At 43.1% G+C, this 19,055-nt stretch overlaps 1 protein-coding gene across 1 annotated transcript in view; it reads right to left on the reverse strand.

The window, feature by feature from the left end:
- The window catches only part of ABTB2 (ankyrin repeat and BTB domain containing 2), a 111,479-nt gene extending 92,981 nt beyond the window's left edge, over positions 1-18,498 (reverse strand). The window contains exon 1 of the mRNA XM_036384923.2: positions 17,422-18,498. Within this exon, the coding sequence (XP_036240816.1) occupies positions 17,422-18,283 (862 nt within the window). The 5' untranslated portion in view covers positions 18,284-18,498. The remainder of the gene's footprint in view (positions 1-17,421) is intronic.
- Positions 18,499-19,055: the final 557 nt, after the last annotated feature.

Below are 19,055 nucleotides of genomic sequence, written 5' to 3' on the forward strand. Positions count from 1 at the left end.
TTCCCAGGTCCCTCGAAGGGATCTGGTTATTAAACAAAGATGAGAAGCATTGACAGGCTCTGTCTGGTCAGGAAAAGCCCATTTCTCGCCCTGTGTTTAATATAGGGCTCGCCTGTGACAGATGCACAGCCCGAACCTGATTTCAGGGATGCTCTCCTGAATTAGCAGAGCTGCATCCATCGGGACGCAGGCAAACCTGGCTCTGAGCCACCTCCAGCTTCTGAATCCTCGTGTGTGCGAGGAATCAAAGGGCTGGTCACATCCCCCGAGCGGAATGAATTAGTTCCTGACAAAAGATAACATTTTCCTGGAGAACGCTGCTCCCTGAATGAGAAAGTGTTGAAAGGGGCTGCATTTCTGTAACGTGAGCGCGCGTTTAAGGGTCCCCTCCGGATAATCCACATGTAAATGAGGCAACACTTAGTTGCAAGTATCTCTCGAAACTTAAACTGGCTGCACATTCTGAAAGTTAAGTAAAAACAGAACCACGGGAGAGAACCCCTAATTACCACATAGCGAGGGGACTGATTAAAACCATCAGGGCAGGGATCCTGTGTTTCATTAAATAAATATACCAAGTTGGGCTTTATTGTTATTTTAGCTGATGAAGGAAAAATAAAGTCTACCCTCTGCATGCATGAAATTACCTATATTCAAAGTCTCACTGGCAATAAGGATAGTGCAGAATTTCTCCCCCCCCAATGTTTGTATTTAAGTAGCCCACTACAGTTACTCAGATTAATATGAAATGTTGAAACACAGTTAACCTCGGCATTTTTAGCATCTACACAAAGCCATTTCTTTGGATTTCACATGGCAGAGTGTAACTAATAAATGCAACATTAAAATACAATTTTAATTATTTTTTCAGCTGAAAGCAAGAGAGGAATTACAAAGCATTTTGGTGTAAGGGACAACACCATCACCTCACTCATTCTCTAGCACATGGGGGGCTTATTTTGCTGCTTTCTGGCTACTGCATTAAGTATTCAAAACTGATTGCCAAGAGCTTGAGCAAACAGCTTTGGTGAGGTCATTTCTGGGTAGCAATTTCACAGGGGGTTTACTTCAATTAGAGCAAGACAGACATGAATTTGTGTGCAGTTCCCTCTTGCTACTACCAAACCCAATTTAGTTCTACTGCCTCAGACAGGAGAACACCATTTTCTGGGATATACCAATATTTGCAGTCTATACCTCATTAGTCAGCATTATCTCTGCTGACATTTTCCAGAGTTTTTAATTATGCAAAAAAAAGAAGTCTCTACTCTTTTTCCATCTTCCATTCCTCTGAGGGAAGCCTGCATCCAGGAATGGCACTGCTGGCTGATGGCATCCAGCCTCTTCAAGGAAGGGTTCGGCACAAGCTCAACTTTTCCACAGGAGAGAAAGTTACAACTCTTATCAGTTATTAGTACTAATTACTTCAAAAGCTCGAGATTTAGGAGCTTTGTTCAAGAGCTGAACAACTTAAGACAGAATAACTTGCAGCGTCACAGTCTCCATACCCCTCTCTCCCCCAAAGTTTATAACCCTAGAAGCAAAATAAATGAAAGTTGGAAGACAAGCAGTGTGGCTACACTGAAACTTGCCCAGTCGCCAGCGTTGCTATTTTAATTGAAATAGGATCCTCTTCAACTGCTTGCTTTTATGTTATTGGTCTGTAATTTTTGGTGGTGACGTTATGTTTTTAAGGGTTATGTAAAACTACAACATAATCCCATACCTGTTTTCCTGGGCAAGCAGTGTTTAGAGCCACATTTTTCCAAAGAGATGTTGAATGAGCCTTCGGTTTTTTGTGAAAGCTCCACAATGCAGTGGGTAGAGAAACTAAAATATTTGTTTCTCACTTCTCCAGTTGCACAGAGTGCCTCAATTCTCCAAGTACACGGAGGCAGCATTCATGTAAGTGACTGCAAATTTAGAAAGGGCAGCCAGTGGTGAAGAATTACAAAAGAGAATCTCTTGTAACCTTCTTTCCCATCTTCTGAGCTTAAAATCATCAGGCAGGTTGTGCCTTCAACTCTGGTTGGGGGGACAGGAAAGGAAGGAGAAAGAAAACAAGCACTGAAACCTGACACCAGATCTTAGGCAGAAGCAGACTCACAGCCAGACTTCAAACCCTTGGTTTTGAAGGTGTCTGGACACTGAAAACACTGATATTCTCACCCACTGCAATACCTGTAACTCAGGTGAGTTTGCAAAAAAACCGTAATACTCAATTGCCACACAGAAGACTTTAAGGATTTTTGTTGGTTTGATTTTGCCGGGTTTTTCAGGGAGTTTTTTGGTGGTTTGGAGATGCAGTGGCTTTTTCATTTTTGTTTCATTTCGGTTTTTTTAAACATCAGAAATAGTTTTGACTGTACCAATGGGTACAAAGGAACTCAAGAACCCCTGCTTGTGGCAGCAAGCATCCCAGTCATTTCCACAGAGAAATGAAGTCATTTCTCTCTGGAAACTCCAAAGGGCTCTCTGAATTTCATGCTCTGACAGAATGAAATCTACATTTAAAACTTCTCTTTTTCCACCTCAAAGAGCCTCAACCACATAATTCAGCAGCACTTTCCAACCTGAAAGGCGTCCTGCACTCAAGGTGAGGCAGAGATGAGAGCAAACCACCCAACACAATGTACTGATAATGGTCAGAGAACAGCAGCTGATCCTGAGGTCCAGCTTGCTCAATCCCTTCACCAGCAGCCTCAGCAGGTTTGTGGGGAACACAGTTTTAGGCTCCCCACTTCAAGTGGGACAGGGATAAACTGCAGAGATGGTCTCTGCCTGGAAATTGTGAGGGTACAGGAGGTGGGCTTGTAGAATCTGGCTTTGAGGACACTAAAGGCCAATTTTAAAAGCACCTACAACTATTTGAAGCATGGCTACAAAATTCTATGGAGTCAAATTCTTCTATAAAGCAGCACATGGGCACTGGCACAAACAGTGACTTAAGAGCCTCATGCTGGACATCAGGAGAAACTTCTTCACTAAAAAAGTGAGCAGATTGCTGAGCAAGGCTGTGGGATCTATCACAGGGGTGTTTCCAAGATTTAGAGATGCAAAGCCATCACTCAGCTGATCTAGTTCTGGCAGGAGTCAAACCAGAAGTGGAAATTGACTGAGCAACCTCCAGGAGCAAATCCTAACCAGCATTTCAGTGACTCTAAGGTGCACTGCAGCTGAGGTTTCCAGCTTGTGAAGTTTGATTTCTATTCCTCCTCCCACCCTTTCTCAGCTTTAATTAATCAGCTCACAATATTTTCACAATGAATCACAAATACTTGAAAAATCCCCCAAAAAAACACAAATAAATCCCAAAACACATTGAACTGCTAGTCCATGCAACTTCCCTGATGCTGAATGTAACAGAGCACATATCCATAACATTACTGGGGAAAAAAAGCCTATGGGATATTTCTACTTGAAACATCTCACTCCTTTATTAAATACTGCTTTTATCTTAGCTTGTCATAAACTGAGGAAAAGAGAGAGGCAAAGGAAGCACATAATTCCCCACCAATAAAAATAAACCTAATAAATGTTCATTCAACGTTTTGAGCAGACCCAAACACTTCAGCAATACTTAAAGCCTTCAACACCGCTGCCTGCACTGTCTGAATGCTGTTACCAAAGAGTGGCTGATGACTTGCATTAGGAAGCTGAGGCCAAAGAATAATGTATCCCAAAGAAGCCAATTGGAAAAAAAAATAATAATCAGTGAACAGCTGTGTGATTGCTGCACAACAGTTGTGGGAAAAGCAGTGCAGCAAGGTCAGGTTCTGATCCATTACATCACTGGGAATCAAGACAGGCTCTGTTGCAGAAGGAAGCCATTAAAGATGTGAAATAAGCACTAGAGATGTGAAATAAGCTCAGAGTCCAGTCCACAATCTGCAGGACGGGCAGCAGAACACACTCATTAGCATAGGCACATGAATGCCATTATTCAAACAAAATTAATACTACTCTGCTCTCAGCCCCAGCTACTCACTGTGCCAAGCCATGCGTATTTTAAGAGGAGGCACAACTCAGACCCCCAGAGATCTCATTCTGGTTCACCTCATGCTTTACTAACCCTTCTATCCAATTAAGGCTGCCAGTTTTATGAACTCCTATATATTAATGACCACACAAACCTGACTGTACCCTCCCAATAAAATAAAAAATGCTGCTGGAGTACCCTCCTTAAATAAAGGCTGAATAGAAGCTTGGTCCCATGCTTATGATCCCATCTTGGCTTGCAGGAACAGATAATTGTATTATTAGACAGTTAAAGAGCAGGTTTGACCAAATCTACTGATCCCTTCCCCCAGTCTCAAAACTAATCTATGTTTTAATGGTTGATCAATTTACTCCCACTCCTCAAAAAAACCCAACTCTGTAACAAGTTAACGTGATTATAATGTAGTAAGCTCTTCTCATACCATTAGGACTACACAGGGGATATATAAGAATGACATCCCCAAGGAACTTGGAGTTTTAACTACAGAATAAGTCCTGCTGTAAAATAAGCACTGGGATTTTTGAGGGGAGAGGAGATGCAGAAGCTGGTTAATGCACTGAAAGACTTTTAGGAAAGTAAAGTCTTTTGTGTTAGCAAAACTGAACAAAGGGAAGAAGCCACTATCCCAGGACAAAAATTTACACAAGAGGAGAGTTCAGAGCAGTTCTTTGTGCAGGTATTTATACAGCCACCTCCCACTCCTAAAAATGAGTAAAAGCAGAGTCAACACTTAAACAGGAATCTGTTCTGGTTTTACTCCCAATTATAACTATTTGATGCTCTTAACCTATAGATCTGAATAGACAACATATGTCTTAGGATCCCTGGCATTTCAAAATGTACAAGAGATGCAATAAGTTTTTTTAATAATAAATGAAGGTCAAGCTAAGTGATTAATGAGCTCTCTAATGTGTTATGCTGATTTTGTTCCAAAATAAGCAGCTGCTTTATATGACCTGCCTCATTTCAACAGCAAATCACAAAAAAAGTAGAAGAAATCACTCCCACACGTGTCTCCTAAAGCTCGTTCTGTTCATCACAGAACAAGCCCAGAGAATAACCTGCTGTCCCTGAACATCAGAAAAGTGTCCTCAGTTGAACTGTCCACACAACAAATACTACACATTCTTCCAGCTATTCCCTGAGCAAACTCCTCACTAACAGCTGAGAACAAAAAGCAAGGTTAGGAGAGCAGTTGATTATTAATGCAGATCCATATTCAGATCCAGAAGTCAAATTAGAATGTGTCTATCAAGCCCCAATTAAGACGAATCAAATACAACTTCTCTGTCTCTTCTAGAAATCACTCTGGGTGACAAAGTCAGCTGAAGCCAGCCCATGCAAGCTCCATGAATATTTTAAAGAAATATTGTCTTTCCCCCCCAACTGGCTCGAGGGACCTGACAACAAAAGATCTCGTACCTCTAAGCAAAATACAGATTTTAAATACAAGTGACAGTAGCTTCTCACCATTGTGGAGCATCAGAAAGAGCTGTAGCCCACAACAGATTGTTCCAATCAGCCTTACTCAACCACTCGAGCACTCCTTTGTTATGCACTCTCATCAGAGAAATACTTGGCAGTGTTCACATGTAAATCACCAGCAGCTTTTTGGATCACTTCTTTTAATGTAGAATCAGCTCAAACTTTTCAGAATTGGGATGTTTCCCTAGAATGCTCTTTCAGGAATACAATGCGCTGCTGAGGGCTCAGGCAGATGGCTTGGCTGAGACAGTCTGCCATTTGAACACTGTCTCCCGTCAGATTTAAATAAAATCAAAAAGGAAAAGCAGCAAATCTTTCTGACATTATATCGCACATAAAAAGGCAGCAGTTATTGGAAGATGCAGGGTCATGAAATAAACTGCCTCAGTCGCTGATCCCAGGCCCAGGGTTAAACCCTACCGAAGTTTTTAATTTCTAATGGGATTAATTGGTAGCTCCAGTCTCATTCTTGACAAATATATCACCCAGTGCATCCAGCAGTATTTGGCAGTGTAGCACACAGACCTCACCTTACTCCTGGTCACAGGTCCGTTCTTCCAAGCAGCTGGAGAGTCACTACATACACAAGCCAAACTGGAAAATACCCGGTGAACAAACCACCCTCTTATATGGCTCCCTTCAGTCAGAATTAAAAACCACACATGGGCCTTGGAGAGAAAGTTTTAAAGCAGGTTTTTACCACAAGAAGTTTGCTGAGCTCTTGTTCTGTCTGTCCAGAATGCCTCCCAAGCATGATGCTCAGTGTGGATTTGCTGGAAATTTTAGTCAAGGAGTATCTCCTTTACTAAAATTAAATTAGGAACTACTGGAGAAATTATCCTCTCCCCCATCTGTCAAGGCAGCATAAGCTGACCAGTCCTACACTACACTTGAGACACACTAGAAGCTCTGCAGACTGTGCAGTTCATTACACACAGATTATTGTGCTTATCTCTCATAGGCAGATGATAAAACTGTTTGCTCGCCAAAGCAAATCACTCCAGTATTGCCTATTTTAACCTACAGCTCAAGGAAAATGCATTAATAACTCTGACCCTGTGATCTACCCAGGGCTAGAAAGTGACCCAGCTCCACTAACCAAGCACCTTCTGCATCCCTGTCACTTGATGGGCCATACACATATAGCCTCCCATAGCAACACTGGAGTGCACAGAACCCAGGCCTTGATCCCTGAAAATAGAACTAAACCCCCAAAACGAGACCCTGGAAAGGAGAGGCAGGGGCTCCTCTTCTGCCTCATGTGCCCCAAGCTCCATTTGATTACTCCTTTCTCCTCCACTTTCAGCCCAGCACGACCAATTAAGCAAAGGCTGAATCAGGCCCCTCGTACATCAATGGATCATTTGAAGTTCTGCACGTTACTTTACGCGGAAAAAATTCCAGCTTTTAAAAAAATGAGTGTATAAAACATACCAGGACATTTAAAGCGCACGGGCACACACAAGGCAGCTTTGCTTCTCCCTGCCTGGTGAGCAGAACAGATAGCCTGTTCTCTCAAAGTCCCTTTTAACTGCAAACCTTATACAGGCTGTGTGTATTTTGGAGCCTTTCCCATCCTACCATGATTTCCTGTCTGAGTCTGCAGCCCATGGCAACAGCAGAAAATTGGAGTGCGGGCTTTGCAGATGGTGCAAGGCCAAATGCCCCGTGCCAGCTCGTATCTTCTGCCATAACTTAAGAATTATCTAAGTCTTGGCTGTGTGGCAAGGGTTACCTGCATGCTAATAAATTATATTCGTTTTCATTTATAAGTTGTGCTTGCCTTAGGGGAGCTCTGGCCTTCTGCAGTGAACGTGAAAAACCACAATCACACAGCCTTGCATATACATCATCACACTATAACAGGAGAATTTTGAGTATTCTGAACTGCTGTGGGGGTACAAGAAAACTCAGAGTTTAATCACTCAATTCCAGCAGGTCACAGGTCACATCAACTGTCTGAAAACAAAGCAAGACAGCCCCCTCCCCAAATTTATAAATGTGTAGCACATACATCATCCCACAAAATAACCTGTGGTGAAAGCTGCATTTCCACATGTCTGCTACAAAAACATGAGCCACAGAATTACACACACAGGGAAGAAGTGCCAGAAACGATTCCAAGGTTGCTATCCACAGAGAAGTGTTGAGCATGAATCTTCCTTGAATGGCTTTAATAGGAGACTCTGCATCTGGCGTTGACCTTAGAGAATGGAGCTGGAGAATGGATACACTTTTCCAAATAATATTAACATCAACAAAATAAGATTAACAAAAACCTACCAGTCACCTACATTGCACTCACCAGCACAGCTACAAAACCTCAGGGCACAGATGCTTTAAATCCCCCAATCCAGGTTTTCCATGGAAGAAATGGTCACCAAAGCCAAAGCTTCTCCCACCTCAAGGTGTAAATCCCTTAAGTTTATTACAAAGCACTAAAACAAAACCACCTCAGACAAACATGTGGCCTCAATCCAAGCAATTTTGAACCCAGGCAACTGCTTCAGAAAGGATTCAGTCTTCCCTGCTAAGCAAAAATTGATCAATATCTATTAAAACAAGTGGAAATTATTCCTTAGGCTGCAGCAAGGTTTAACCTCGAGGTAAGCAGCACTTCGTGCATGGACTCTGAGCTTTTTTTCAGCAGCAGGTCATTGACAACAACTCTGAGAAATCTCCTGATCTTATTTCAGGTTTGAGCAAAACTGACATCCATTCAAGCCAAAGTTTCAACATATGCTGACAAAGCATAACAGAAATTTTCATAACACTTCCCAGGGGGGGAAGTTTTAAAAGTCTTTATATATTGACAATAGAATGAGATTGTTTATTCAAAACAACAATAAAGATTATGAATTGGTTACTACCATTATAGCTTTTCACCTTCTTCCCTCCTCTAAGTCCGACTGTCCCTACAGTGCAAATATCCACAGACACATTATAAAATTCATATAACAGCTTAAAAGTACCAGAAACCACACTAAGATAGTAATAAAACTGTATCAATGCAGCTCAGGAGACATTTTTATGATCTCTAGACTAAACAAAGTCGCCAGTGCAAGCTGAGCACAAAATAGGGTGGGGGGCTGGAATGAAGATAACATTCAACCAAAGAGCAGAAATTCAATGTGCAATTCAAGAGAACTTATATCCACCCCCTCAGAGGAAATACGTTTCATTATATGTTATCTCTCATATTATTACAACAAACACCCATCCCTAAGGTTTTGGTTAGGCCTGTGGTGTTATCTCAGGAAATTGCACAAAAACTGGGAAAAGAAATAAAAAGGAACCTCACAACCACTTGTAAGAGGAATCAAAGATAAAGATGAGTGAACTGCCTAAAAGCAGCTTGAAACCCTGGGTTTTGCTTTCACCTGATAGGAGTCAGAGCTGCCTGGAGTACTGAGTCGTCATTTAAACAAAATAAACAAGAAACTGACTTCTACTAAATTCTAGTAAAACATCAAAAACCCAAATCATCTGAAGAATAAATATGAGGCAAAACTGGCCCAATTCCCTACTTTAACTGTCTGCCAATATTCAACTCTTGTCCTTCAGCTCCAATAGTAGTGTGCTTGGTTCACAAACAATAAAATGTAAATATTAGAAGAAAATCTATTCACTGTCATCTTGGAATTAATAAGGAAAAAATCCAGAGCTATATAGGATCAAAAAATAATAGATAATTATGCCTCTGCATGCTTATCTTTTTAATGTATAAGTCCCAGCATAAACAGAGTTATATTTTTTCTTTATTCTCCAGGTCCCAGGCAACAGACTCCAGATTGGGATAGAAATTAAAGTGACAGAAGTATCCAGCATGGACTGTGATGTTATAAACACTGAAGAATGGAACAAGCAGATTATGTCTTCTGTAGTGTTCCTTTCCTCTCATCCCCAAAATATCATAAACAACTTTTACTTTGATCTTGCACAGCCCCACAGCAAATTTATCAGTTGTTATAAATCTACATCCACAAACTGAAAAGCTGCTCTGAAATGTTTATTTGGTTTCAGTTCTTGGTCTCTACCCCAGGATTCTACCACAAACACTCTTCATCATCTCAAGCATTTTAATGTCACTACACAAAAACTACAGGAATTGTTCAAGTACATTTTCCCCTCTTTTTGGGTTTTTTGTTTTTTTTTTTTTTTTTTGGTTTATGTCAAGGCTTTTTAATTTTTGGACAGGGAGAGCCAAATGCAGCCTCATGACAGATTGCTCTGGCACTTTGCTCAATTCAGACTTGAAGCAGGTCAAGTACAGCAAGATGTGAACATCAAACAGGTTTTAAGAAAGAGATGGTCCAGGTGTAATAATTAAACAACCAGAACAAGACTGACAAGTGCTCAGGTGTACAAGTGACCTCTGAGTGTCTGGGTCAAAGCCACACCAAGAGTGCCAAACCATCCCCGAGACCCAATTTAATGATGCTCCCAGCTTGCAGCCCAGCACCTCAGGCTCTGCTGAGGGGCAATTTCAGAGAAATGCTTCACATAAAATCACAGCAAAGACCAACCCAAACCATTGCCCCACAGAAGAGCTCCTCAAACAACCAGCAATCACAGCACTAAGGAACAGGTTTTGAGCAGATGAGGAGGAGGAAGTTTACCATTCCAAGGGGTTTTCACCCGCAAGTACCACATAACAAGTAGGTTTCAGAAAACAAGGATTTTATAGGTCAGAATTCCATTTAACTTCAATCCTTAGTGTTCACTCCTGAAGAGCACATCATCCCCTTTCCTCAGAAGTTACTTCCATGCTATTAATTCCATCCCACATGTCCCAAGCTCACAGAAGTGCAGCCACCACCCTGGCAGGCTGCAGGCAGACACCTGAATTAGGGGTTGACAAAGCCACCTCTGCCTTGCCTAGCTCAGCAGGTCACCTGCTGTATATCCCAACCCTTCCCAAGGAGCAGGCTGAGCTCACAGATCCTGCCTGGCTTGTGACCCAGGGCCAAAGGCAAGTCTGGATGTGTTGGGGGTGAAAGGAACAAACCTTTCCTCTTTCTATTGTTGCTTTCTTGGGACAAGTCCTGTGATGCAAACAAGGCAACTCCACTTCAAAGGCTCTCCTCACTCATGTGGTTGAAAGGTCATCCTTCAGGTCCCTTCCAACCTGGTATTCCATAAAAATCCACAACTTGGAACCCTTAAATTGACTCATGCTCTCAACAAGGTCCACCAGTTTTTTACACATATATATACATATTTGTTCTTTGTTTTTTAAATGTAGCTGCTCTTCTGTACAGAAAAGAATCAAGAGTTCTGTTGAAGTACTTTGGGCCCAATTTGTAAAAGAAGAAAGCATGAAGCCACCACTGTCCTGGATGTACTGGTGCCTCAGGCTTGTTTGGATTTATTGGAATGTCATGTTAGGCACTAAGAATCAAAATACCACATAAGTCAATCCCAATAAAACAAGGGAGCACCAGAAATTCAATTGGTTTTACCCTTTTGTTCATCAGCCTGAATTCTCATAGTTCAACATGAGCAAATGGACATTTCCTCCTGCTGTCTACTGGTGGGGCAAAACTTCATCAAGGAGAGAGAGGTTTTCCTTAATGTCCAGCTTGCAAAATCCTGAGTCTCCAACAACAGGAAATGTTTATAAATAAGGACCACATACACAGACTGTAAAGCTCAGCCCTGACCAAATGCAAAGTGAGAGTTCAAATGTAAATGGAGAATTATTTTCATCTTGTTTCCAAACATTCAGGAGAATTAAGACAGCTGAGAGATTAACTGGGCACTGCAGGAGTATCCAGTGGGGTTATTGTGTTTACAAGCCTCAGTTTCTCCTCTGTTTAATTCTGCTGGCACGACGGACAAATTGCTCAAGAAAAAGTGAAATGTAAAATGCATTAGCCTTTAAGAAGGGACAACAGCTAATTTAGTGAAGATCACAGGATTAATACCACTTTTGGCCTTATTCCATTTTCTTGCATTGCTGTAAAATGAGTTTTTTAACAACTTACTTCTAGTTCAGCACCAAGATTTTGGGTTTAAGCTCCCAACTGCAAGCGGGCACTTTGCAGCTTCGGTTTTCTCTGCAGTTAATTAAGTGTTTGAGTCTTCACCCATCCTCCCCTGCAACTTGGAATTGTTTATTGTAAATAAATGTTTCCAGTACTTTTACTTATGTTTCCTGCATCAGAGGACTTCATAAACTGAAGCATTTCCTTTGAGTTGTTGCAGACCCATCCATTACAAAGCAAGCTGGGGAAAGGGACAGAAAAATCAAACAGATGAAGAAAGCTCTAAATGGACCATTAACTAGAGTAATTGAATAATATGATGTATATCAGCAGAGACAAATTATTACAACATGAAAACATTGCAATAACATTACTACCCAAACAAGATTTTTCAGTGTAAAAAGATGTTTCATCTTAACCCCATTAATAGAACAAAATGTATTCAAAATTCACCACTACTCTTTGTTACTACTGCAGTTAGTTTTGGAATAACTCCAAATTAGGGTGGATTAAGATGTCATAACAGCCAAAATATATATATATATATGATATCCATAATCCTATAGATCAGTTATGGAAGTTGATTGACAATCAGCAACCCTCCCTTGATCAGGTGAGTTGCGTTTCAAATCACATAAGAAATTAGATGGGGTACATGAGAAAAAAATCCCACTCTGGTGGCTCAGTTCAGCAAAATCAGCTGCAAGATCTCTACTTTAGTTCCAGTTATTCCAGGATCAGAAGACATGTACATCAAAAACACTGCATTTTATTACTAATAACATGAACATTTAGAGCTCATTCTTCATTTTCTGCTGACACACGCACAAAAAAAATTACATCTAACAGCACCTCAGATACTGCACACGTGTTCACTGCTAATCTTTGAGCTAAACCAGCTTTTTTTCACCTGGAAAATCAATTAATCAATGAACCAAAGACCAGAACTCTCTTGTCACTTAGGGATAAAATTCTGTCCTGACCCCAACAATATTAGCTCGGTTCAAACTTTAGCAGTAACAAAAGATTTCAGCCTTGACAAAAGAGGTCACAGAGTTTTCTCTCCAAGAGAAACAACTCCTCTGTTTCACAGGGTTAAGTTGCCAGCAACAATGATTTCACTAAAAATCTAAACATCAGCAGCATTTGCTGGTAGTTACAGACAGAGGGATTTCAGCACTTGCTCTTTAATAATTTTACTGAAAGGACACAAATTTTATTGCCATGAGGCAATATCAGCAATGTGAAGGATTAATTTAAGACAGAATCATTACATCATTCATTTTCCTTTGCTATAACTAAAAATATATATACAGACACACTGTAAAGTGGAAAAAATAGGCAGGTCAGCCTTTCTTGCTCTGTACTTTAACATAAGATGCACAATTAAAAACACAAACATCTGCAGATATGCACCTGGTGGTTTGTTTTCTGTAGGAGAGGAGAGCATGTGTGTACAAGCATTAATATTTAGGCTTAAAGAATTTGTCCCTGTGGGTTTGTGGATAGAAATCCAAGCTCTTAGCTGTGTAGGAGCAGAAGCACACAAGGTGGGCTGGGGGTCCAGAGGTGAATGAAGCCAAAGTTGGAATAGGATCACAGCTACACCCAGCTCACCCAACATGGAAGTGTGTACATAAGTTACCAAATTCCTGCCCAGGAATCCTCAAAATTGCTTCAAACTCCTGCTTCAGACAAAGTAACACGGAAGACAGAGTTACTTGATTATTTTTTTCTGAAACAATTTACAAGCCACCTTGTAAACTGTACCTGCTGTAGCACCATATGAATCCTGTATTTCCCCTAAAATTCATTTATTGATTGCAGCTCTTTTCCCCAAAATGCCCCCCCCTTCCACCATGCAGCGCTTTCCTGAAGACTTGTGAAGCTGATAGCTTATTAAAATTGATGAGGCTCTTGATGAGCACACCAGTTTGTTCAGCTCAGATAACAAAAGGACATTCTCCTTATTGAAATGTCATTATTTTTTCCCCCATGCTGCATTTCAATACAGTACCGTGACTATGCAGAAATAAAGTTACTTCAGACCACGCGACAGGTATAAAAAGGAATTTCCATCACAGTGTAGCTCTAAAAAATCCTCTGTTAAAATCAGCTATAATTTTTAACTTGTAGTGTGAAATATAAAAAAACACAGGTTGGTGACAGTAAATGCTAAGCCCATGTTTGATGTTTGGTAAGGTTTGTCAGTATTTAATATTAGAGAGAAGAAAATTCATGCCTTGTTTAATTCTATAGAGTCCAAACCACTCCCTCACACTGTGAGGAAAGGTTACACATTTCCCCCCTCAACCCTTCCTAAGAAAAATACCTTAAAACACAAGTAGAATTCTTTCAGACCCTATTTTTCTTCATCCTCAGGTGAGCAAACCACAAGACTCATTTGTGTATTAGTTTGTCCAGGGAGAACGTCAAGTGTTTGGGCTAAGAGGTACATGAAGAAACAGCATTATCAGGTTAAATTCCAACCCTTCCCCCTCTCCTTTTTTATTTTCCTTTGGCAAAACATCTGTCAACACTTCTATCTCCAGAGCACCAGGATGTGCTGATGCATTAAACAGCACAGCAGGTGGACTGGCAGACAGAGGAGTGCCTGACCATAACCAGAGAGTTCACTACAGCCCAAGTGCTGTAATTAACAGGGCAATGATATCCAAATGTATTTGCAGTGCTGACAGCTCAGAGTCTAAAGAACCATGCACCAAACACAGGCAGATCAAGTAAAAGAATCACATTCCCAAGCTAAGTTCAGATTTCAACTTCTCTCTCCAGCATTTTCAATTAATAGACACTAATATTCCTAATTAGAGTGTCTCAAAATCCCTGTGAAACCACTGGGTGCATTTTCCACCACTGCATATATAGATCTCCACATAAATAAAAATAGAAAAAAAAACCTGCATTCCAATTTACGCTTGCTTTACCTTTCATTAGCTACATTGTTCAGTAGCTGTTTATCTTTTTTGCTGCTTTTGTTTCATTTTCTTTCCAGCATTGCATTGGTTTTGCAACACTCCCCCTGAACTCTGCCCAAGAGGACCCTTACCCTTGGGGGCATTAAGAACTCAGGGCCACAGGCTCGGGTCATTCCTCCTCCTTCCAAGGCAGAGCCACCAAGTCCCAAGCACAGAGTCAGAACTCGCACTGAGGGCAGAGAACGGCTCACAGAAGCAGCAAAAAAGTTGATTAAAGAACAGCTTCACAGAAAGGGTAAATAAACAAGCAAGCCACTGATTATTATTTATTTAAAATAATATTAAAATTCCCCCTTAAGCATTGACGGAATTTTAAACTTTACCCTTCACAGAGCAGGTGTTGATTAAAACACATTTGTTGTAATACACAACATTGCTCTTTCAGCCTCCAAAGCTTCAAGTGACTGGACTGTGGTCTTTGATGAGAGATTAGTCACTGAAGAAATACAGGTCTAAACCTCGCTATCATGAGAATTTAGGAAGATTTATGTATTTACTTACTGTTTCTTTGACTCCAAAGCAGCAGGCTGTCCTGATCTAATAATGAAAATGGTATTCAATAGATCATAATGCCAGAAATGTCCATTATGATAATCCCATGCAATCTTCTGCATAGGACAGCGCCACGGATTTCATCCAGGGATTACAATGCTTGACTGGAGCTAGAACTGAACCTCTAAGTGCTTTTTATCTCTGCCATCAAACTCAGGGCTATAAAACAAAACCCAACACACACACACACTCCCCGAGTTTGCAATTTACCAGCGCTCCACTAAATGCTTTTACTAGGAAAGAAACAAAAGTGACAGTAAAGCAAGTTTTTCTGTTCCTTAAACAGGAATAAAACCAGTTATTTCACTGCCAGATCTACTTCAGATTTAAATTAATGTAAAAGACAAGATCATTTGAAAGCACTGTGCAGAATGATGTGAATACTACTCATTTACAATTCCTACAGGGAGAAGAATAGAGAAGTTATTTCAAGCTTTTTTGCATCCATATAAAACCATTTGTGGCCTTCCAACTGCAAGAAAAGCCATTTAGAGGATTCACTGACTTGTGTCAGGTAAAACACTAGTGACAGACTGTCACAGGAAATCACAGGATGCCTTCATGTGAGGTTTTATTCAATTTCCAGACTTAAAAAATGCATTCAATTATTGACAGGATTGATCTGAAAGGCAGGAACAACAAAAGAGGCAACAGAAGCCAATCCTTCTGTGGCCACAGACTGCTTGGCTTTCCACTGTGCAGGAGCGTTATCATAACTGACCATTTGGTGCTCTGAATATTTATAAGCATTTCCCTGCACACTCACCCTTCTTCTTCCCATTCAACACCAGCATCCATTCACTCACTGCAGTTTTTCCAGTGAAATTTCTCTTAAGAAACAGATTAAAGAGAAAAAAAAAACAACTGAGTGAGGGTCCAACTCTTCACTTTACACACAGAACCTGTGTGGCAGAGGTACCGAGCAGAGAAGAGCTGAAATTTACATTTCGGTTCGCAGAACCAAAATATTTTACTCCGGGTTCCCTAAAGAAGGAAAAAGGGAAGGGAAACAAGTCCTCTTCTCAGAGCTGGTGGCAAACAAACACTCCCATGAAAAACGAAGAATGACAAGTGTTTTGGCAGACACATCCTCATACCTCTCTAACCACCCAAGCGCTTTTAGTTACAAGTGTAGATGTCTGTGTTTGACCTTGAAACTTTCAGTTATGCCTTGGAGCAGAGCCAAGAGAACATCTAAAAGGCTCTTCACATTTATTTCACAAGTGTTTAGTAATGCTGACCCAACGGGGACAACTCCCTGCAGTCACCTACTCGTGATCTGAACAACAGAATTGCCTGGGTATGGAAAAACTGCAGGAAATCAATGCACCCAGGGAGGAGAAGGTGAGTCAGCCCATCTCTGACAATTTCAAAGGGTTTTTCCCCCTCAAATCAAAACAGCTCCTTTACTTCTCTCGCTATGAGATTCCCTTCTGAAAAGCCCCTTGGTTTTATAGAGTTAAATCACAAACGTATTAAGCATGAAATAGTCGACCGTAACAGAGGCCAGCAAAAGTCATGAAACCGTGGGTGGTACACAAAATACTTTTCTAAACTGGACGTTTCCTTGAATTTTCCATGGGAAAAATACGGTATTCCTCAGTGTGACTATGCAAAACAAACAGTGCAGCTCCTTAACACAACTGTCACGGCTTAAGCCTTCCAAACTGCTCCTCGCTCCCGAAAGAAGATGCCAACATTCCTCTATCTGCTTAAGTGTTCGGAAACTTTGCTTTCCAAACAAATGGCAGCGGTAAGTACCTTAAACACTGTGTTATTCTCATCACTGAGACACCGTCCTACGCTCACACACGCGCCCTTGTTTATGGCAGGAAAGGACACCACAGGTTTCTGCTGAGTTACAAGGAATTCCAAAGTATACAAGTTCAAAGTTTTTTACTCATAAAGTGCATTTTACAACCGCAAAGGAAAAAAAAAATTAACGTTGTTTTCCCTCTCCAGGCTGTACGTGGTAACAGCATCTTTAAGATGAAACTACCAGATACTCACTGTAAGATAAATTTTGCTTAAAAGAGATACAGGGGTACTTTCTGGACAGCAGCTTGTAAAGCACATTTCATCTTAGGGTTACAGAGAACATATTTACACGCCAGTTAGAGAGGAAATGCTCAAAACAGCAGCTGGTGTAGTCAGATATTTGTTAGGACAACAGGGCTTGGGTTCCCACAGCCTTTTATAACCTGGTACCTCTTAAGGACAGAGCAAGAGGATTCTTGCCTGGCAGGACCGTCATGCCTCCTTTACGCACACACAAACCACGAGCAAGATGCAATCCAGATGCAAAGAAAACCCAGAAAAACCCCAAGTCCACAGAGAGTGAGGACTTTTACAGTAAAGCTTGCTAGTACGAAGACAACAGACCGTAAAAGCTGGATCTTACCATTAGCGTTTTTCCCACAGATGAGGTGCTCGTAAGGTTGCAACACTCCCCAAAGTTCCGCATCGTTGTTGATAACCATCTCCAGGATTTCAGCCGAGATCTCCCCTCCAGCGTCGGGGCTCTGACTCGCCAAAACCCTAGCCTTAATCTCTTCCACCAGGTTCTCCATGCAAGCGGTTAGGGAGATGGCCGCGTACTCGTGGATCCTCACCGAGATCCTCGTGTCCACCATCCACCTGAAAAACCTGCCCACCGAGAAGGTGAGGCCGCAGCGGGCGGATTTGCCTTTCCTGAGCCCATCGCCGGCGCTCATGCTGTACAGGGAGAGCGCCTTGACGGTGGCCAGCACGCAGCTCTCGGCCAGGGCCCAGCTCTGGATGAGTTTGATGGCGCTCTGCACCTCGAAGCGGGTGCACTTGGAGTGCATCACGCTGAGCCGCTGAGCCTCCCGCGACACCCGGATCAGGGCGCGCCGCAGCAGCTGCGAGAGCCGCCTGACAGCCTCCTGCGAAAAGCTCCTGCCGTGGCCCTCTCCCTTCCCTTTGCGCAGGATTCTGCCGATGTCTTCATCGGTCCAAGGGTACTCCTCGAGATCCGGCAGCTTAGGGCACTTGGAGAAGATATCTGCGACCTCGGGGTCTTCCGGCAGCACGGTGTTCACGGTGTCCCAGCTGTTATTCCTACTGTTCATGGAGCCCGAGTAGTACCACCAGTTGCCTCTGTGCTGAGAAGAGGTGAAGGCTTGCGAGTTGGACTTGGAAGAAGAGAGACTAAGAGACCTGCAGGAATCCCCTGCCCCATAACCAGAGTCCAAAGTTAAATCCTCCAGGGTCTTCAGAGTCGAGCTGTATATCCCAGCCATAGGAAAGACGGGCTAAGCCAAGCGGCACGACAAGCGCGAAAGGTGAGGCAGGGGCAGATCCCTAGCGAGCCCCGAGCGGCGCGGGAGGATTGGCAGCGCAGCGGGCAGGAGCCCTCCCCGAGGGCCCGGCTACCTCCATCCCGGCGGGAGGCTGCGCTCAGCCATGTCCCGCTCGGGCCGGGGCGGCGGAGGGCGCGGAGGCTGAGGCGGGCCGGGCCGGGACGAGCGCTCGACGGCGGCTCCGGCGCAACTTCTCCGCCGCGAGCCCTGCTCCGCACCATGCTAATGAGGCGCGCGGCGAGCACCAATCAGCGGCGGCGGGGGTACGGCCCGGCCAATCGCACGCGAGAGGGGCGGGGCGGGAGGCGGGACGAGGGAGGGCGCGGGGAGCGGCCCGTGCAGGCCGTGCGGGGCGGCGGACGGGGGTCGGCGCTCGGCCCGGGGATTGTTCGGGCGGTCCCGGGGCCCGGAGCCCCCCACGACAGCCTTTGAGGCACGGCGGGTCCCCCCAAAGCGGGCTCGGGCCGGGAGCCGCCCGCGCAGCGGAGGAGCCCAGCGCGTCCCGTCCCGCTGGGGTGCGCGGGACGAGCGCGCCCCCGCGCGGCCGTGGCGGGGAGCGGCGGGCAGAGCCGCGGGTCTCGCTGTGCTTCGGGCTCGGGTCCTCAAATCCCTGGAATTTAAATTAAAAACGCGCTTTGCGCGTCTTCCTACAATACGCAGACCCCAAAAGGTCCCAAACGCACTGCTATTTACGGCCCCGATCCAGGAAAAG

The sequence above is a fragment of the Molothrus ater genome, chromosome 6, assembly GCF_012460135.2.
Source record: "Molothrus ater isolate BHLD 08-10-18 breed brown headed cowbird chromosome 6, BPBGC_Mater_1.1, whole genome shotgun sequence".
Lineage (NCBI taxonomy): Eukaryota > Metazoa > Chordata > Aves > Passeriformes > Icteridae > Molothrus > Molothrus ater.